Source organism: Ambystoma mexicanum, chromosome 13, assembly GCF_040938575.1.
Source record: "Ambystoma mexicanum isolate Mex_15411 chromosome 13, UKY_AmexF1_1, whole genome shotgun sequence".
In the NCBI taxonomy this organism is placed as follows: Eukaryota; Metazoa; Chordata; class Amphibia; order Caudata; family Ambystomatidae; genus Ambystoma; species Ambystoma mexicanum.
In genome coordinates, this window is record NC_090938.1 from 792,458,213 (window position 1) to 792,480,449 (window position 22,237).

General features: G+C 48.3%; 1 protein-coding gene across 2 annotated transcripts in view; it reads left to right on the forward strand.

Annotated features, from left to right (window-relative positions):
• LOC138521991 (uncharacterized) overlaps positions 1-22,237 on the forward strand; it is a 523,182-nt gene that overhangs the window by 169,625 nt on the left and 331,320 nt on the right. For both annotated transcript variants that reach the window (XR_011283205.1, XM_069635182.1), the window contains exons 3-4: positions 16,354-17,049; positions 17,898-18,083. Coding sequence is in view for 1 of the 2 variants with exons in the window: in XM_069635182.1 (XP_069491283.1) it covers positions 16,354-17,049; positions 17,898-18,083 (882 nt within the window). In the remaining variant the exon portion in view is untranslated. The remainder of the gene's footprint in view (positions 1-16,353; positions 17,050-17,897; positions 18,084-22,237) is intronic.

Below are 22,237 nucleotides of genomic sequence, written 5' to 3' on the forward strand. Positions count from 1 at the left end.
AGGGCCAGGTGCGACGCAGCTTGACCCGGATGTGTCAGATGACACACGGTATCAGGACATCGATGACCAGCCCCACTCTGTTAGAGCCTTCCACGACTGCCTGCTGGACAGGATGTGTCTTCTGGATGTTCCAGTCCCCGAGGCACCCGTTCCCCTGGAAGGGGTGCTTTCTGGGTGTTCACCTTGTCTCCTCTGTAGCTTCCCAGCTTGTTCTTCCAGAAGGACGTTTTGGCCGAGGTCCGAAAGGTCTGGGAAAAACCACACTCTGGACTGATAGTTAACAAAAAGATTGATGCTCGTTATAGGCTTAATTCTTTGGAAGAGGTAGCCTTAGCGTCTTGTCCGCCCCCTTCCTCCACGCTGGTTGCGGCTGCCACGTTACAGTCCAGACCGACTTCAGCGTCATCTACAGCGGCAGCCCAGGTTCTGGCCAAGGAGGACTAGATTCTTGACTCTTTGGGGTGGAAGATCTCTGCTAATTCAGCCCTGCAGTTGCGTCAAGCTAACGCAGAGCTTGTGTTAGCGGGGGCAAATATGAAAATGTGGAAAGGTCTGCCGGAATTTGAGGAATTCATCCCCGCAGATAAACTAGACGATTTTAGAGCGGGTTTGTCAGATGCCAGGGTCCTGGCGCAGGATATGCTTGAAGCTGCGGCACATCATGTCGACACCTCGGCTCGGGGCCTCATGCTTGGCGTGGACACCTCTCGTCAGGCTTGGTTTCATGCCACAAAGTTTTCCAAAGAGGTGCAGGATAAATTTCTGGACCTGCCTTTTGACGGCAAAGAGCTTTTTCATTCATCGACAGACGTTGCACTGACCAAGACTAAGGAAAGCACTCAAACCGCCAAGTCCCTGTCCGTCTTGGTGAAACCACCTTTCAAGGCGCAGAGGATCTCTTCGCAGCCTCGGCCTTCCTCTGGTTTTTGGGGGTTTCTGGATCGGAAGACGCATAGAGTCGATACTCCAACAGGAAACTCCCGTCGGCGTCAGCAACGGGGCCGGGTTTTTCTCTCAATCCTCGGCCTCCTCCTCAGGTTCTAGTGGTACAGCCACCGAAAAACCAGCTAAGTGAGGATTTTCTGCGCTCGCATGAGATGCCGGTGGGAAGGCGCATTGCGCATCACTGGGAGGCATGGCAGACCATCACTGAGGACAGGTGGGTCTTGTCAGTTGCTCGGGCGGGCTACCGCTTGCCCCTTCACCCTACCCCACCCTTCAATCCTCCCTTCCAGCAGTCAGGGTCGCCCTCCCTAAGAGCCGAGATCCAGAAGCTTCTGGATCTCAGTGCGGTGGAACCCGTTCCCCTAGGGGAGCAAGGGGAGGGCTTCTACTCCCGGCTGTTTGCAGTCCCCAAACCCAACCAGGCTGGCCTGCGCACCATCCTAGACCTTTCCCAGTTCAATCTCTCTCTTCTCCAAGAGAAATTCAAGATGATCACGCCCTGTCAGATAAAGTCCTCTTTGCAGAAGGGCGACTGGCTCAGCGTTGTGGACCTTTAAGATGCTTATATGCATATCCTTATTTGGAGTCCACATCGGAAATACCTACGGTTTCCCATGGGGGAGGAGCATTTTCAGTTTTGTGTGCTCCCGTTTAGCCTCAGCTCAGCACTGCGTGTCTTTACGAAGATGATGTCGGTCATCGCAGCTTATCTTCGGCTACAGGGTATCCATGTGTATCCGTATTTGGACTATTGGCTGCTGCGCAGTCCTTGTCCTGTGTCAGCCTCGAACAATCTTCATTCTCTCCTCCAGCTCCTGTTCCACCTTGGGCTGTCGGTGAGCTGGCGGAAATCCTCCATGACGGTCTCTCTGGACTTGATTTTCCTGGGTTTTCGTTGGATCACGATCGACTGCAGAGTATACCTGACCGGGGACAGAATGGCGGATCTGTTGGCCATGTGTCAGGTGTTTATGCAGTCGGCGAGCATGTTGGCCTGGTGGTTCCAGAGGTTTCTGGGCCTCATGGCCTCATGTGTGCTGGCTCTTCCTCTTGCTCGTCTCAAGATTAGGAGGAGGCAGATGGCTATTTGGAGCTCTTGGCAACAAGCAGTGGATCGAGACTCCAAAATGATCCTGGTTCCATCCTTCATGAGGATAGACCTCCTGTGGTGGTCTTCTCTCAGAAATCTGTCGGTGGGCGCGGCTTTTCAAGACCCCTGCCCGCTATTGATGGTCGCGACGGACTCCTCCCTTCTGGGTTGGGCTGCGACATTGGATCTTCTTCAGGTTTCTGATCTCTGGTCGCCCCAGGACAGACAGCTTCATATAAATCACTTGGAGCTCCTGGCGATATCCTGGCGCTGAAAGCGTTCAAGTCTGTCATTGTCAACAAAGTGGTCGTGTCCGCACGGACAATGTGGTGTCCATGTTTTATATCAACAAGCCGGGGTGTACCAAGTCCCCTCCTCTTTTGGATCTTGCCATTCAGATTTGGGAATGGGCTGTTCAGCATGGCATCTGGCTGGTGGCAGTACACATCCCGGCCCAGCTGAATGTTACTACAGATGCCCTCAGCCGACGAGCAATGGTCAGTTACGAGTGGGAACTGAACACGGAGGTCCTCTTCCAGATTTTCCATTGTTGGGGCACTCCATAAGTGGACCTCTTCGCGACATCGACAAACAGGAAGCTTCCCCTGTATGCCTCCAGAAACAGGCTGGGAGCCTCCTCGCTGGGAGATGCTTTCAAGATTTCCTGGCACAACATGAGGGCCTATGCTTTTCCGCCTCTGCCTCTGATACATCGGGCGCTTTGCAAGCGGAGGGCACAGTGAATTATTCTCTTCTGTTCATAGCACCGTGGTGGCCGACCAGGTTTTGGTTTTCAGAGCTTCAGCATCTATCGGTGTGTGCACCGATCAGGCTTCCTATGGTTCCCAACCTGCTTCACCAGAGCGATCGCCAGTTGTGGCATCACCCCACAATCGTTCAACTTGGCGGCATGGTGCCTGAGTCCAGTTCCTTAGAGCGCCTCAATTTGTCCGCAGATAACGTGCATTATTCAGGCAGCCAGGAAGCCCTCGACAAGATCTCACTATAAAAGTAAATGGCTACGGTTTTTCCACTGGTGTTTGGCTAGGCAGCTGGACCCCAAGGAGGCTACGATCGACGCAGTTCTGTCCTTTGTCTCACATCTGGCAGAGTCTGGCATTCATGTCTTGTCCTGCAGGATTTATCTGTCAGCTATTGCTGCTTATCTGTCCACGGATCAGTGCTCTTTTTCGCTGTCAAATCCAGTCATTAAAAGACACTTTGCGGGCCTCATGCACCTTACCCTCCTGTTCGCAAACCACATCCAACAAGGGATCTGAATGTGGTCCTTACAGCCTTGTGTCATAAGCCCTTTGAGCCCATGGCTATGGTAGACCTTAAGTACCTTTCGTGGAAAGTGTCCTTCTTGGTTGCTGTGACTTCGGCAAGGCGTGTGAGTGAGCTCCAGGCCTTGTCGGTGGAGCATCCCTTCCTGGTTTTTCATAAGGATAAGGTTTTCCTGAGGACGAATCCTTCTTTCCTTCCAAAAGTGGTCTCTGATTTTCATCTGAATCAGTCAATCTCCTTGCTTGTCTTCTTCCCAAACTCAGCCGCAGAGGCTGAGAGGGTTTTGCATTGCTGAGACGTTAGAAGAGCTCTTAAGTTCTATCTGGACAGAACATCTTAGTTTAGGAACTCTTCTCAGCTTTGGGGCCTGTTGGTAAACCACAAGGTAAGCCAGCCTCGAAAGCAACCATCTCCAGATGGATTGCTGCCTGTATAGTGGAGGCTTACGCTGTTCAGGGCCTTCAACCTCCAAAAGGGATTCATGCTCATCTTGTACAGGGCAAGGCGGCTGCTGTTGCCTTCCAAAAGTATGTCCCCTGGGAGATCATCATGAAAGCGGCTATGTGGGCCTCCCCATTAGCTTTTTGTAGGCATTACTGTCTAGACCTGAGCTCCAGAGCTGATGCTCAGTTCGGTCAAGCTGTGCTAAAAAACCTGGGATGCAGGAGTATAATAAAGTTACTCACCGTAATGACTACCTTACTCCTAGTCCATAGTCCCCTTTCCTCCATACGCCCACCCACCGTCCCCTCTAATAAGGTTCCTCTGTTATTGCATAAAGGTCTCAGACCTGGCGATAGAAAAGGACTGATAGGCGGTGCGCTGGGCGGAGCTAAAGAGGGCGGGGTTACGGATTCATGCTGTACCCCACGTAAAAAGAGAGGTAGGAAGTTTTCCGGTCCCGTCCCACAGGACGGAGGAATGCCCCATAAGTATGGAGGAAAGGGGACTATGGACTAGGAGTAAGGTAGTCACTACGGTGAGTAACTTTATTACGTTTGCCTAAAATTGTATCAGGGTTTTCATTTATCCCAAAAAATGGTACTACCAACATTTTATCCGCCGCCTCATCCTAGCAAGGAAGAGGAAAGACTACACAGGCTCAATCTCAGAAGGGCTTTGAGTTTTTATATCTCACGGATGCCGATAATACATCATGTACACTGGACCTAAATTGGGGCTTCCAGTTACAAAACAAACTTTGTTTAGATGGATAATTCTTGCTATTGATGCCTGAGAGCTCATTCCAGAAGGGGCATTGCAACATTTTCTGCTCTGCAAAGAGTGGTGCCTATAAAGACATTTGTGCAGCAGCCACTTTGTCTACCATTCACACATTTACAAAGCATTACAGTCTGGATTCATCCTCTAGCCAAGAAGGAGGATTTGGGAAAGCTGTCCTACATTCAATCCATGACAAAATATTAAGTCTAAATATAACCAACACTGCTTTGGGAGTCTGTCAAAAGATGAGGAATACGTGGGAGAAAACAATCCATTCGAAGAACAAGTTACTTACTCCTGGTAGCATTCTTTCGATTGGTTGTTCCTCCCATGTATTCCTCATTCCCCCTCCCAACCTACCCCACGCGGTAGAATTTCCAGGCATTACACTTTAAGCTCTTTCAGAGCCTGGTACTGTCTGGGACTGGACTGAAGCCAACAGGCGCTGCACATGCTAAATATACCCCTTGAGGGCTTCCAGCATTAAGTCGACTGCATCGACGCACAGCGCCCTCTGCTGAGAAATTATTCGGAAGCCGCTGAAGCTGGATGGATATGTATCAAAAGATGGGGAGTACATGGGAGGAACATCCAATCCAAAGAACGTTACTAGGGGTAAGTAATTTGTTCTTCTGGAGGAAGCCTTAACCCACACTGTTCTTCGTTGCATGGCACTGTAGAGATGCTGGACTGGATTTGGGCCTCTTTTTGGAGGAACCCTTAACCCGCGCCGTTCCCCATTGCATGGTATTGTAGAGATACAGGACTGGATTTTGTGCATCTTTCAGGATGATGCATGTGATGAATCTGGACAATCTGTCCCTTCTCTCCAGGGAGGAGTCACCCCCTTTAAGGACAGGAAGGTTAGCCTGCTACGCAAAACCCTCTCTAGGGATCTTGGCAAATTGGACCTCATGGGCGAGACTCTGCTCTGGCGACAAGGACTCCGATTCCAGCATGGAACTCCCAGTCAAAACTACAATTTCTGCGTACATGTCAGAAAAACACTTGCATTTCCCCTTCCAAGTATAAATCATAAAGATCCTTCTGTAACCATATTGGCTTCAGGTAATGGTGGAACTCACCTGAGTGCCATAATCCTGGAAGGGGGACATCATTGAATTAATTCTAAAGACGTGTATAAGATGCAAGCATTTTGTGAATGGAGAGGGGATTCCCATGGTGGGAGGAGAGCAAGTTCTACACAGAGGCAAGACCCTGGAGAATCTACATCCTGGAGGGTTGGAGCTACGTCGATCCGCAGAGCCAGCTGTGACGAGCAGAGCAAGAAACCCACTATCTGGAGGCTGGACTGCGGGTGCCTTAACCGAGCAAGAGGGATTGGTGTAGGCGAGACAGAGGACAGAAAGAGAACTGTCTTCCCGGGTGGCGTGACTACTGAAGAGCAGTGGGCCTGCCACCCAGCAACCAATGCTGATAGCCGAGCAAAAAGAGGCGCCCAAGAACCCCAGCCCCCCCTGACAAGCGTCTTTCCTGCCATGAGAGGCACCAATGGGGAAAGAGACGCTACAGACCTGTGGAGGTGAGCGAGATGCATGAATGCGGGTTTCCAGGAGCAAAGAAACCGACGCAGGTACGAAATCCAGAGCAAATGTAACAGGCACACAGCCCCATTGAACAAGAGAGCAAACCATATGAACAATGTACTGAAAGCCACCAATACTATAAACAGTAACAAGAATGTAATGGGCATCCGTCCCCTCTAATCAATAAAGAAAAGGGATACGAACAATTTAGTACAAGGCGAGAATAGCCGACACAGTATGCCAAGTTAAGAGAGTGAGATGGACATATGGCACTGTTAGGCAGAAACCTGTGCAGTTCCCTTGGGGAACACTGCAAAAGATTTAAGACTACAGGTAGAGCAGTAAACCCCTTTGGTAGCAGTCTGTACCACCCAGATTTACCTGGTAGCTGTGGCTGAGCAGTCAGACTTCTCTCAAGAAGAGTTAGGCAGTATGTAAAGTATACACAATATGTACCAAAACACAATAGCACAAGCAAACACTGACCAGAGCTTGGTTTCAAAAGTATATAGTTATTTATTTAAAATACACATAAGTTAAAAACACTCTAGCAAAAATATAGTAAAAGCACTTCAACACAGTTATACTGAAAGTAAATTCAATCCTTTCTCCTATCTAGACAACTCTAGGTTAACACCACTTAATTAAAACAGAGGTGAGTGCTTAACGTTAGATGACACTCTAGTAGTTTCCAAGAAAGGGAGAGAAAAAGCAGAAATAGGTTAGACACACCACTCTAAGGTCCAGAACACTTGCAATAGGCTTAACGAAGAATAAAGTCACAGGTGAGCAAAAGTCACTAGGCAGGGCCCACTCTTAGAGTAGCCGGAGCGAAAATGTGCCCAAGATCACACTGTTAGTTAGAGATTCAAAGTCTTGCAAAGAGTCAAAAAGAGTTTAGAGTGGCTCAGAAAGTTTAGCCAAAGTGTCCCAGGCACTCCCAGGTTCGAAAGCCGGGGACTAAATCTACCCCGTACAGTCGGTAGCAAGGGAAGCCAGGCGGAACACAGTACCTTAAGCGGAAAGGATCCTCCAGCGGGGGCAGTTGTTCCAGGCAGCGACAGCAAGGCTCGACGTCGGTCAGGGGAGAAGAATATCTCGCTGAAGAGCAGAAGAGAAAGGTCGTAGCACTGCCCGGGAAGAAACCAGCCGCGGAGTCCTCCGGTTCAAGGGTTGGTACCGACTTTCGCGGTATGGGGGTAAAGTGTGGTATTCCGGATGCCGGGGTGCTTGGCACAGGCAAGGCGGCCACGAGATACCTCAAAAGGACGGAAAGAAGGCGAAAACTGGTTGTCCCCACCAGTCAAGGGAAGGAGCCACTCCGTTAAGAGTTCTCCTCGGTCGTCGGGAAAAAGTGGTGAGACGGTTCAGCAGGGCTCCACCGGGTGGTGTCGTCGAAGCAGGTCGGCTCAGCTCTTCCCTCGTCGGATTCTTGGTCCTGTGGCGACTTCTGAAGTCCCAGTCCCCAAAGCCCTGCTTTTATGCAGCAAACCCCCATTCACCCAGCCTAGCTGTCACTCAAACATGCTAAGTGGTGAGCCGGCCGGCTCACCACTTGGGCCAATCAGGACGGAGTGCGACTTGAGTTACCTAGGTAACTCAGTCCAGGGTGCCTAAACCCCCCTCCACCCCTCCTAAGTACCCCAGACAGAGTGGCACCACTTTGGAGGGCTTCTGTGGAGAAGCCCGCCAAAAGTGGAACAAAGGGCTCCACTTTGGGTCAGAGTTACAGAGGCGAACACCAACGCCATTTTAGAATCAAGTTTTGGCAAAAAGTCCCAACCGGAGTTATAAAAATAAATATATAAACCGGCGGTATGTTTAAGGCTACCGTAAATAAATAATTAAATGTGTTAGCCTAAAACAATGGGAAATCCCATAGGGAAATATTCGCGGTCGAATATAAAAAGTAGTTTCCACTGCCACCAGCCAAAACTCGATCAGGGGGGACGGAGACGTGCCCCCTCGACTAACAGACCCTGGGGCAATCGAATTGCCCCAGCCAGTACGTCCACAATATGATGGTTTGTACTGGTTCTGTTCAGGATTCAAGACTAGCAAAGTCTTTGGTGACTTTACATGCCCTGGGAGACAGTAGTCAGTCCCAGGGTATGGAGTCTATGTTGGGGAGTCCCTAGGACACCCCTGGGTCACGGCACAGAGGGTGCTGTGTGACCCATATCACAAAAATACATGAGGCCCTATGGAGTAAAAGACCCCATAGCCCATTCAACACAAGGTTTAACCAAGAAAACACACTTCAACATGTCCAAGAGTGAGGGTAAAAGAGTCTCACTCTTGGCAGGAGAAAAAAATTAAACCCCAGAAATCCAGCAAAGCTGCTGGGGGACTCACTAGGTAGGGAAATTCAGCCTAAACAGAGAATTCTCCCTAACACTCGCCCCCCCCAGACTAAGGGACAGGAGGATTTAATCCACTCCTGGATGAACCTCATACCTCTAGTCGATGATATACATCCTAGAGAGTCCATCAGCATTTTGATGGTGACACCTTGACCTATGTTCAATGGAGAACTCAAAGGTTTTCTTTTGCAAGCTAACGGACCTACAGACCCTTTGAGGAACATCAGTCTTTTTGTTATAGGGGATCTGGTTGACCAGTCCCTCAGAAGTTGGTACAACTTCTGAACCTATGTTAGGCTTTTTCAAGGGGTCCTTATAAAGGATTCCCTTAGATCTAGAGGGGCCTCCAAGGTTCCTCACCACCTCTCTTGTGGGAGCAGGTTGGGTCTTAGGCCTCTTGGTTGGAGGGGTTGGGGTTAGGCAATGTACCTGCTTCCCCTTCCTCTTAGATCTACCTTTACCTATTTTAGGAGTTTCCCCCCTAATATTAGGATTGGAGTTGGGGTCTTCAGTAGAAGGTCCAACAGTCCGAAGGTTTTTGGCCTTAGACTTTTCTTTTCTGGTTTTCCACCAGCACTGAGAATTACCAGTTCTCTCAGGTCCAGATAGGGGCCTAGTTGGTCTATCCACCTCTTCCTCAGAAGCAGGGGGAGTCAGAGACTCTGAGACTAGGGGAACAATGATGGAGCTTGGTTGGGGCGCCCATGTTCCTAGCATACTATCCTGAAATGTGCCTGGGTTAGAGGTCAACTTACTAACACCAGGGCTTGTAGTGGGGTTCTCAGTAGAGGGTCCCACAGGCTTAGAAGGGTCCTTCAAGGTAGCCTGTCTAGCCAATTTGGTTAAGTTCTGCTTCTCCATACTGGGAGGCCTGGGGGTATGTGACACTACTCCTAGAGTTCTTAGGTCATTCCCTAACAGGACCTTCCCAGGTACCTCAGTCTGAACACCGACAGGGATCCTCACTGTCATGTTGTTACACTGAATGAGGGCTGGTAGGATAGGAACCATTTGGACAGGGCCTCCAGACATCTTAGTGGGACCTTTGGGTGCTTTGGCCACATCCTCAGGTTGAAAGAAGCTTTCATCCACTACTGTTCTGCTGGCCCCAGTGTCTCTCCTGGCAGGAGTATCCTGGCCATTGACAAGAACACTGTCCACATAATACACCTTAGAGTTAACAGGTAGGGAGTTATACACAACCCTATTCTGGGGACTAACCAGACCCATAGGCTCTAAGTTTACAGTTGCTTGAAGACCCAAGGGTTCTTCAGCAAAGAGTTCAAAGTGGGCACTAGCCATCTGGACTTCATCCTCAGGAGTGAAGGCTAAGGAGACTGTGCTGATCCCTGCAGGTTTACCCTTGCACTTGGGATCTCCTTTGATATGGTCAGTACCCTGACAGACATAGCATTGTCCAAATGCTCTCTGGAAGGGTGGCTTGTTCTGACCTCCTTCTGGCTTGTGGCCAGAAGGTACAGTAGCCTGACTAGGTTTCCCATGGGGCTTACCCTGGTTATTTTGTGGTTTGGGGCCCTCTTTGGGATAGGAATTATTAGAATTCTCTTTGGAGTCTTTTTTAGGCTGTTTCTCCCCATCCTTCTTCTGAGTTACCCCAGAATCCTTGTGAGTGGCCCTGTTGGCAACCCACAAGTCAGCAGCCCTAGCTAGTTTCCGGGAATCTAATTCCCTGGAATCAGCCAAGTGTTGTCTGAGCTCAGGAGAGCAGGCATCATAAATAGTCTCCAACATAAACAAATTCTTCATACCTTCATAAGTGTTCACCTTGTAACCCTTAATCCATCCCTCTAAGTTTTTCAAACATTCACTCACCCAGGTAGCCCAAGGGGTACCATCATGCTTTTTGAGGCTCCTAAACCTCTTAAGATACTGGGAAGGGGTCTTCCCAAACCTAGCTATCAAAGCTAGTTTCACACATTCATAGTCCTTCCTATCCTCCTCCCCCATCTCCATTACCACATCAGTTGCAACAGGGGGAAGCCTAGAGAACAACCAGGTGAGTAAGTCATTTCCTGTGATGTTCTGGAGCCCATGATTATATTCAAACAGAGACAACCAATCCAACACATCCAACTTAGGCTCATACATACCAACCAATTCTTTAGGCATCCGGGGTCTTTTAGGACTGGAACTTCTAGAGGAGCCAGAGAGAGAAACATTCTCAACAGATAATTTCTTCATTTCTAAGTCATACTTGAGCTCCATTTCCCTTAGCCTTAGTTCTTTGTCAGTTTGAGCATTAAGTTTCTTATACTCCAATTCTAGCTTCATTTTCTCCAGTTCAAAGTACTGAGGACTAAATGTGGGACCTGGTAAAGGTCCAGTAGGCACAGCAGGTAGAGCAGGCAGAGGCCTAGGGGGGACAGTTACAACAGCCTCACCCTCCTCTTCTGACTCTTCCTCAGAAACATCAACATTTTGCTCTATGTTAACTTCAATACTGTCATCTACAGTTGCTGGAGTGGTAGGCTCCTCTGAACCATCACCCAGACTTTGGTTAGCTAACAATCTTTCAATCAGCTCCATTTTCTTGCCCTTAGTCAGGAGATCCTTATGTTTACAGAGCATTCTTAAACAATCAGCAGTTTTGGCTGCAAGGGACTCTTGACTATAGCTTTCTATAACTGACATGTTAGAGGTTTTACTTTTTCAGTGCTAAGCTTTGTGGTTAGTTGCACTAAGGTATCTAAAGCACAATAAAATGTATACTCAATACAAATCCCACCGCTGTACACCAGTGTTAGGCAGAAACCTGTGCAGTTCCCTTGGGGAACACTGCAAAAGATTTAAGACTACAGGTAGAGCAGTAAACCCCTTTGGTAGCAGTCTGTACCACCCAGATTTACCTGGTAGCTGTGGCTGAGCAGTCAGACTTCTCTCAAGAAGAGTTAGGCAGTATGTAAAGTATACACAATATGTACCAAAACACAATAGCACAAGCAAACACTGACCAGAGCTTGGTTTCAAAAGTATATAGTTATTTATTTAAAATACACATAAGTTAAAAACACTCTAGCAAAAATATAGTAAAAGCACTTCAACACAGTTATACTGAAAGTAAATTCAATCCTTTCTCCTATCTAGACAACTCTAGGTTAACACCACTTAATTAAAACAGAGGTGAGTGCTTAACGTTAGATGACACTCTAGTAGTTTCCAAGAAAGGGAGAGAAAAAGCAGAAATAGGTTAGACACACCACTCTAAGGTCCAGAACACTTGCAATAGGCTTAACGAAGAATAAAGTCACAGGTGAGCAAAAGTCACTAGGCAGGGCCCACTCTTAGAGTAGCCGGAGCGAAAATGTGCCCAAGATCACACTGTTAGTTAGAGATTCAAAGTCTTGCAAAGAGTCAAAAAGAGTTTAGAGTGGCTCAGAAAGTTTAGCCAAAGTGTCCCAGGCACTCCCAGGTTCGAAAGCCGGGGACTAAATCTACCCCGTACAGTCGGTAGCAAGGGAAGCCAGGCGGAACACAGTACCTTAAGCGGAAAGGATCCTCCAGCGGGGGCAGTTGTTCCAGGCAGCGACAGCAAGGCTCGACGTCGGTCAGGGGAGAAGAATATCTCGCTGAAGAGCAGAAGAGAAAGGTCGTAGCACTGCCCGGGAAGAAACCAGCCGCGGAGTCCTCCGGTTCAAGGGTTGGTACCGACTTTCGCGGTATGGGGGTAAAGTGTGGTATTCCGGATGCCGGGGTGCTTGGCACAGGCAAGGCGGCCACGAGATACCTCAAAAGGACGGAAAGAAGGCGAAAACTGGTTGTCCCCACCAGTCAAGGGAAGGAGCCACTCCGTTAAGAGTTCTCCTCGGTCGTCGGGAAAAAGTGGTGAGACGGTTCAGCAGGGCTCCACCGGGTGGTGTCGTCGAAGCAGGTCGGCTCAGCTCTTCCCTCGTCGGATTCTTGGTCCTGTGGCGACTTCTGAAGTCCCAGTCCCCAAAGCCCTGCTTTTATGCAGCAAACCCCCATTCACCCAGCCTAGCTGTCACTCAAACATGCTAAGTGGTGAGCCGGCCGGCTCACCACTTGGGCCAATCAGGACGGAGTGCGACTTGAGTTACCTAGGTAACTCAGTCCAGGGTGCCTAAACCCCCCTCCACCCCTCCTAAGTACCCCAGACAGAGTGGCACCACTTTGGAGGGCTTCTGTGGAGAAGCCCGCCAAAAGTGGAACAAAGGGCTCCACTTTGGGTCAGAGTTACAGAGGCGAACACCAACGCCATTTTAGAATCAAGTTTTGGCAAAAAGTCCCAACCGGAGTTATAAAAATAAATATATAAACCGGCGGTATGTTTAAGGCTACCGTAAATAAATAATTAAATGTGTTAGCCTAAAACAATGGGAAATCCCATAGGGAAATATTCGCGGTCGAATATAAAAAGTAGTTTCCACTGCCACCAGCCAAAACTCGATCAGGGGGGACGGAGACGTGCCCCCTCGACTAACAGACCCTGGGGCAATCGAATTGCCCCAGCCAGTACGTCCACAATATGATGGTTTGTACTGGTTCTGTTCAGGATTCAAGACTAGCAAAGTCTTTGGTGACTTTACATGCCCTGGGAGACAGTAGTCAGTCCCAGGGTATGGAGTCTATGTTGGGGAGTCCCTAGGACACCCCTGGGTCACGGCACAGAGGGTGCTGTGTGACCCATATCACAAAAATACATGAGGCCCTATGGAGTAAAAGACCCCATAGCCCATTCAACACAAGGTTTAACCAAGAAAACACACTTCAACATGTCCAAGAGTGAGGGTAAAAGAGTCTCACTCTTGGCAGGAGAAAAAAATTAAACCCCAGAAATCCAGCAAAGCTGCTGGGGGACTCACTAGGTAGGGAAATTCAGCCTAAACAGAGAATTCTCCCTAACAGGCACTCACTAAATAACAGTGGGAAAAGATACAGAAACTATATCTCAAACTTGAAGTAACTGCTAAGAGTGTCCAGAAAGCACAGTCAGAGGTCCCATGCTGCAACAGAGGAACGGGAAGCAGAGCACTCTAAAACACGGACAGCATAGTGCATAAATCACGCGGAGCGTTGTTATAGGAATGGCCAAGAATTCTATGTTAAATTGTATAATGAGAAATACAACTTTTTACCACAGAGCTAACAGACTTTTGGGAAGTCCCAACGCTACGAAGATGGGAAAGAAAGAAGTGTATTTTTCAAATCATCCTAGTGGGATTGGAACATTTCAAAATAAGAAACTGTTTCCTTATCAGAGGGAGAGGGAAATCCTTACAGAAGATAGTTGATCTTCCAAAGGGATGTGTACCTAAATCGTGAAGACTACCTCACCAAACACCTTAACACTGCGGCAGCCTTCTCCTCCAATACATATGATTGGGTTAAATCATTTCTATCAAACAGGACCACTAGAGTCTTCTCCCTGTCAGCTTCAGCCATCCCCACACCGATACTCTGCGGCATCCCACAGAGATCCTGTGTGTCGCCCACACTCTACAGTATATTTACAAAGCTGCTCTTCGACTGACTAGACAACTTGGGTGTCATCTACACTAACTATTCAGATGACACTCAACTTCTCATCCCACTCACTAGCTGCTATGACCATGATTCCAAACTACTAAACACCATCTACCTCGAAATCCAGGCCTGGATGGCTACTAACAGTCTATGGGCCTCATTACACGGATGGCGGTAAGGATTTACCGGTACCGGTAAAATACCGGTACCGGTAAATCCTTACCTCCTTACTACGAGGTCCCTTTGCGGGTTGGGGAATTTAACGCCTGCTTTTTGCAGGCGTTAAAAACCAACCCGCAAAGGGACCCAGGGAGCTAATTACGGTACCGCAATTTGCGGTACCGTAATTAGCGCCTTCCCCATTCCCATTGAGCCCTATGGGGCAAAAATGGGAATGGGGAAGGGCAATGGTGGAAGGGGGAATTACCGCCCCGCCAACCTTGGAATGGGGCGGTAATTCCCCTTTCCGCCAAGGTGGTGCCGGTATTTTACCGGCATGAACCATGGCGCTAATGGCGCCATGGTTCTCCGCCATCCGTGTAATGAGGCCCTTTGTCTCAATAACGATAAGACAGAGTTGATGATCGTGGGGACTCAAGCACGCCTGAAAAAATTCAACATCAAATACTCATCTTTCGTCATTGACTGCAATATTATCAATGTGTCCAAAGAAATAAAAACATTGGGGGTCTACCTCGACTCAACTCTCTCAAAAAACAGGTAAACAGCGTGGCCTCCTCCACGGCCTATATCAACAAATTGATCTATAGCTGCAAAGCTTACCTCTCCACAAGCAGCTGCTTAACCCTGGCTAGAGCACTGTCTCTATCTAAACTCAACTACTGCAACACTCTCTTCCTGGGCTCTTCTGAACACAACCTAAATAAACTCCAGATACGTCAGAATAACTCTCTGAGAGCAGCCCTCAAACTTCTCAGATCCTGCCACATCCCCTCTCACAGACAGAATGCCAATTGGCTATCCATCCGTGACAGAATCACACTACGCACCTTGGCCATCACACACAAATGCCTCACAAACTCAGCTCCGAAATACCTGGCGGAAAAATTCTGCAAACACCAACCTACACTCAATACCAGATCATCTCATTCCCACAACCTGATGGTACCGAGATTCAATCTCAAAACATCCGGAGGAGCTAGCTTCCCAGTACATGCCGCCAAATTTCGGAATTCCATTCCCATCCCCTTCAGACAGGAACCGTCCTTCCTCCCCTTTAAAGCCAACATAAAAAAATTGGCTGAGCAAGAAGTCTCTCCACTAAGAGACCTCACCACGTAAACTTACCACTGCTTATTTATGATTTGTCACGCTTTTGTCTGTCATGACTTATGATTTGTTAATCATCTGTCTGCCATACCAAACTCTATGCCTTTGATCTCATAACAGACCCACCTGTAACCAGGGTCCCTCTCTGTTTTTTTTTTTTAACTGTAATATGAATGTATTGCACTTCTCTGTATGTAACCACCAAGTTTCTCAAGCGCCCAGTTACCTCAGGGTTTGGTGTGCGATACAAATAATAAACAAATACAAAATACAAAAATACAAGAACGAGAACATGTCAGCGACCATTGGGCGAGGCAGAAGTCCATACCGAGGCTAGTGAACAAGCCTCCCTTTAGTTAGGTATTTTCTTAAAGTGGTAGAGCCAGTTAGCTACTCAGGATTCGGCCAGAGGACAGAAAACGTTTTATTTGGACTTGACGAGCACCCTTAGTTTTACCTTTGTTAGGTAGGGAACTTCCCTCATAGCTATAGGGCTAGTTAGCCATTTCGTTTTTTATTTAAATAAAACTTGTGAATCATGAGCACATGTAGTCAGAGTCCTCCTTCTGGTTCACCACATGCCTTATCCCACGCTGCCCTTCATTGCATGGTATTAAAGAGATGCTGACCTGGATTAGGTGCCTCCTTTTGGAGGAGGATTTATCTCACGCACCTCCCCATAGCATGCTATTGGAACATGGTACTAAAGAGATGATCTATTGGATTCTGTGTGTCCTTTAGAAAGGACTCTGTCACTCAGTGTCTTCAATTTGCAAGCTGTGTTTGAAATGTAACTTTGATTTCTAAAATTGAAGTTGGCGTTGGCTTCCCGTCCCATAACATGTATCTGCAATGGCTGGCTATGACTAGGTGCACCCCAGCACCATAATGACAGTGTTCGATTGGTGCTGTCATCTGCCTGTAAATAAGGCAGCTTGACCTGCAACTTTGGTGAGCACTGGTAGTGGGAATGGACCAAAAAAGCCCATATTAATGCCAATTGCATGGGCACTATGCTCGGTCAGGGGGGTGGGATGCAGATGTGCCACATTCACCCTGCAGAAGCTCTCACATCTCCTTTTGCTTCTTTTTTCTGTATTTTTAGTTTCTAAGGACCGGCCCAAAGTCTCAGATCCGGAACAGTTAATTGACTTCCTGGGCTCCCTTCTGAAGAGCCCGAAAGCTGCCCGACCAGCAGGGCTGAAGTCCTCCAGAATGGGGTGGTTGTCCAACGAAGAAGGACTGAAAAGTCCACCAGATATACCAAACACTTCTTTAGAAGGATACAAGACATCGGTTGGAACTAGTAAGACCACCCTTAGCCACCTGAAGAGCACCCCGGTAGGGCATAAGAATAGCCCGGAAAGGCTCAAGACATTAGTGGGAAGTATGAAGACAACCCTAAGCCACCTGAAGGCCACATCGGCGGGGATGAAGAATACCCCGGAAGGGCTCAAGACAAAAATGGGAGGTGTTAAAACCACCCTGAGTCACCTGAAGACCACATCATTGGGGCTCAAGAATACCCCAGAAGGGCACACAACATCGATGGGAGGTGTGAAGACTACCCTGAGCCACGTGAAGACCTCCCGAGCATGGCTGAAGACATCATCAGTCGGAGGCACAAAAACCACCCTGGACCATCTGAAGGCCTCCCCAGCAGGGCTGAAGGCCTCTGTGGGAGACCTGAAGACCCCCCGTGAAGAGCTTAAGGCCACATCCGAAACAGCAACATCTTTCAGTAAAGAGAGAATTTACCAGAATGGGCCACACAAGCCCACAGATGGACCAAATGTTCCAGGTATGTTGCTGGTCACCTGCCTTTCAAAGTAAGAGAACGTGTGACCTGTTCCACATAGCCAGGGAACGAGGTATCAGTTCAAGTGCATGTATGCTCACGGGTAGGAGTCTCTGATAACCAGTCTCTAGCAGATAGGTGTCTCTGCTGACTATCTCTCACAGTCGACTCTGGTGAGCTGTCCCCTACAGGTAAGAGTCTCCAGCAGTTGGGTGTCGCTGGTGACCGTCTCTCACAAGTGGTGGACCTGTCACCTGACACTAGGTGTCTCTGCCAACCAGTATCTAAAAGGTAGGTGTCTCTGGCGACTGCCCATCCCAAGTCGTTGACTCTGGTGAGCTGTCACTTACAGGTAGTAAACTCTGGTATCCTCTCCCTAGCAGGTAGCTGTCTCTGGTGACTGTCACGAACAAGTAGTCGACATGCTACTTACAGGTACGAGTTTCTAATAGCCTGTCTGTAGCAGGCAGTCTCTGGTGAACAGCCATTTATATGTAGAATCCTCTGCCAACCTGTATCTAAAAGGTAGGTGTCTCTAGTGACTGCCCCTCACAAGCAGGCAACTCTGATGAGCTGTCCCTACCAGGTTTGTAACTGGTTATGTGACTCCTAGAGGTAGGCTCCTGGTTGGAAGTGTATGTGCAAGATGGGCTACCTGTTATTGGTATTGAGTTATATTTGTATTGCTGTATTGTAACATTCTGTAGGCCTGACCGCATGACCGACTCCCTTACCCTTGACCGCATTACCCCACTTTCTATTAAGGGTGTTCAGTGACCAGTCACAGGTACAAGATTTCAGAACATGGTGACTGTTTTCATCACTACTTCACACATTTCTTACTTTAACAGGTGACAACACTACAGGTGGACTGCCTGCACAGTGGCGCAGTGGTGCGACAACAACCCTTCCTAATGCCACTGTGGGCTCCAGCATCACCCATTCACCAGGGGCCCCGACGCCGGCTCGTCATGAGGGACCAGTCAGGGAACCCAGGAAGCAGGCACCCGACAACCTCAACGATGCTGTCTCTCTGAGTAAGCCACCCATCCCCTTGTGCTTAGGTTAAATGATGCTGTGTATCTAAGAAAGCCACCAATCCCACTGGGCGTGGGTTAAATGATGCTGTCTCTCTATGTAAGCCACCCATACCACAGGCCATAGGTTAAATCATGCTGTATATCTGTAAGCCTTCCTTCTCACCAGGCTTAGGGTAAATTATGGTGTATAATTAAGAAAGCCACCCATCCCACTGGGTGTAGGTTAAATGATGCCATATAACTAAGAAAACCTCCCATCCCACTGAGAGTAGCGTAAATGATGATGTCTCTCTATGTAAGCCACCCATACAACAGGCCATAGGTTAAATCATGCTGTATATCTAAGTAAGCCTTCCTTCTCACTGGGTTTGGGTTAAATTATGCTTTATAACTAAGAAAGCCACCCATCGCACTGGGCGTAGGTTAAATGATGCCATGTAATTAAGAAAGCCACCCATCCCACTGGGCGTAGGTTAAATGATGCCATGTAACTAAGAAAGCCACCCATCCCACTGGGCGTAGGTTCAATGATGCCATGTAACTAAGAAAGCCACCCATCCCACTGGGCGTAGGTTAAATGATGCCATGTAACTAAGAAAGCCAGCCATCCCACTGGGCGTAGGTTAAATGAAATGATGCCATGTAACTAAGAAGGCCACCCATCACACTGGCCGTAGGTTAAATGATGCCATTTAACTAAGAAAGCCACCCATCCCACTGGGCGTAGGTTAAATGATGCCATTTAACTAAGAAAGCCACCCATCCCTCTGGGCGTAGGTTAAATGATGCCATGTAACTAAGAAAGCCACCCATCCCTCTGGGCGTAGGTTAAATGATGCCATGTAACTAAGAAAGCCACCCATCCCACTGGGCGTAGGTTAAATGATGCCATGTAACTAAGAAAGCCACCCATCCCTCTGGGCGTAGGTTAAATGATGCCATGTAACTAAGAAAGCCACCCATCCCACTGGGCGTAGGTTAAATGATGCCATGTAACTAAGAAAGCCACCCATCCCACTGGGCGTAGGTTAAATGATGCCATGTAACTAAGAAAGCCACCCATCCCACTGGGCGTAGGTTAAATGATGCCATGTAACTAAGAAAGCCACCCATCCCACTGGGGGTAGGTTAAATGATGCCATGTAACTAAGAAAGCCACCCATCCCACTGGGCGTAGGTTAAATGATGCCATATAACTAAGAAAGCCACCCACCCCACTAGGCGTAGGTTAAATGATGCCATGTAATGAAGAAAGCCACCCATCCCACTGGGCGTAGGTTAAATGATGCCTTTTAACTAAGAAAGCCACCCATCCCATTGGGCGTAGGTTAAATGATGCCATGTAACTAAGAAAGCCACCCATCCCACTGGGCGTAGGTTAAATGATGCCATGTAACTAAGAAAGCCACCCATCCCACTGGGCGTAGGTTAAATGATGCCATGTAACTAAGAAAGCCACCCATCCCACTGGGCGTAGGTTAAATGATGCCATGTAACTAAGAAAGCCACCCATCCCATGGGCGTAGGTTAAATGATGCCATGTAACTAAGAAAGCCACCCATCCCACTGGGCGTAGGTTAAATGATGCCATGTAACTAAGAAAGCCACCCATCCCACTAGGCGTAGGTTAAATGATGCCATGTAACTAAGAAAGGCACCCATCCCATTGGGCGTAGGTTAAATGATGCCATGTAACTAAGAAAGCCACCCATCCCACTGGGCGTAGGTTAAATGATGCCATGTAACTAAGAAAGCCACCCATCCCACTGGGCGTAGGTGAAATGATGCCATGTAAATAAGAAAGCCACCCATCCCACTGGGCGTAGGTTAAATGATGCCATGTAACTAAGAAAGCCACCCATGCCACTGGGCGTAGGTTAAATGATGCCATATAACTAAGAAAGCCACCCATCCCACTGGGCGTAGGTTAAGTGATGCCACGTAACTAAGAAAGCCACCCATCCCACTGGGCGTAGGTTAAATGATGCCACGTAACTAAGAAAGCCGCCACCCATCCCACTGGGCGTAGGTTAAATGATGCCATATAACTAAGAAAGCCACCCATCCCACTGGGCGTAGGTTAAATGATGCCATGTAACTAAGAAAGCCACCCATCCCACTGGGCGTAGGTTAAATAATGCCATGTAACTAAGAAAGCCACCCATCCCACTGGGCGTAGGTTAAATGATGCCATGTAACTAAGAAAGCCACCCATCCCACTGGGCGTAGGTTAAATGATGCCATATAACTAAGAAAGCCACCCATCCCACTGGGCGTAGGTTAAATGATGCCATGTAACTAAGAAAGCCACCCATCCCACTGGGCGTAGGTTAAATGATGCCATGTAACTAAGAAAGCCTCCCATCCCACTAGGTTAGGTATAGGTTAAATGATGCCATGTAACTAAGAAAGCCACCCATCCCACTGGGCGTAGGTTAAATGATGCCATGTAACTAAGAAAGCCACCCATCCCACTGGGCGTAGGTTAAATGATGGCATGTAACTAAGAAAGCCACCCATCCCACTGGGCTTAGGTTAAATGATGCCATGTAACTAAGAAAGCCACCCATCCCACTGGGCGTAGGTTAAGTGATGCCATGTAACTAAGAAAGCCACCCATCGCACTGGGCGTAGGTTAAATGATGCCACGTAACTAAGAAAGCCACCCATCCCACTGGGCGTAGGTTAAATGATGGCACGTAACTAAGAAAGCCACCCATCCCACTGGGCGTAGGTTAAATGATGCCATGTAACTAAGAAAGCCACCCATCCATTAAATGATGCCATGTAACTAAGAAAGCCACCCATCCCACTGGGCGTAGGTTAAATGATGCCATGTAACTAAGAAAGCCACCCATCCCACTGGGGGTAGGTTAAATGATGCCATGTAACTAAGAAAGCCACCCATCCCACTGGGCGTAGGTTAAATGATGCCATGTAACTAAGAAAGCCACCCATCCCACTGGGCGTAGGTTAAATGATGCCATGTAACTAAGAAAGCCACCCATCCCACTGGGCGTAGGTTAAATGATGCCATGTAACTAAGAAAGCCACCCATCCCACTGGGCGTAGGTTAAATGATGCCATGTAACTGAGAAAGCCACCCATCCCACTGGGCGTAGGTTAAATGATGCCATGTAACTAAGAAAGCCACCCATCCCACTAGGTGTAGGTTAAATGATGCCATATTACTAAGAAAGCCACCCATCCCACTGGGCGTAGGTTAAATGATGCCATGTAACTAAGAAAGCCACCCATCCCACTGGGCATAGGTTAAATGATGCCATGTAAATAAGAAAGCCACCCATCCCACTGGGCGTAGGTTAAATGATGCCATGTAAATAAGAAAGCCACCCATCCCACTGGGCGTAGGTTAAATGATGCCATGTAACTAAGAAAGCCACCCATCCCACTGGGCGTAGGTTAAATGATGCCATGTGACTAAGAAAGCCACCCATCCCACTAGGTTAGGTATAGGTTAAATGATGCCATGTAACTTAAGAAAGCCACCCATCCCACTGGGCGTAGGTTAAGTGATGCCATGTAACTAAGAAAGCCACCCATCCCACTGGGCATAGGTTAAGTGATGCCATGTAACTAAGAAAGCCACCCATCCCACTGGGCGTAGGTTAAGTGATGCCACGTAACTAAGAATGCCACCCATCCCACTGGGCGTAGGTTAAATGATGCCATTTAACTAAGAAAGGCACCCATCCCACTGGGCGTAGGTTAAATGATGCCATTTAACTAAGAAAGCCACCCATCCCACTGGGCGTAGGTTAAATGATGCCATTTAACTAAGAAAGCCACCCATCCCACTGGGCGTAGGTTAAATGATGCCATGTAACTAAGAAAGCCACCCATCCCACTGGGGGTAGGTTAAATGATGCCATGTAACTAAGAAAGCCACCCATCCCACTGGGCGTAGGTTAAATGATGCCATGTAACTAAGAAAGCCACCCATCCCACTGGGCGTAGGTTAAATGATGCCATGTAACTAAGAAAGCCACCCATCCCACTGGGCTTAGGTTAAATGATGGCATGTAACTAAGAAAGCCACCCATCCCACTGGGCGTAGGTTAAATGATGCCATGTAACTAAGAAAGCCACCCATCCCACTGGGCGTAGGTTAAATGATGCCATGTAACTAA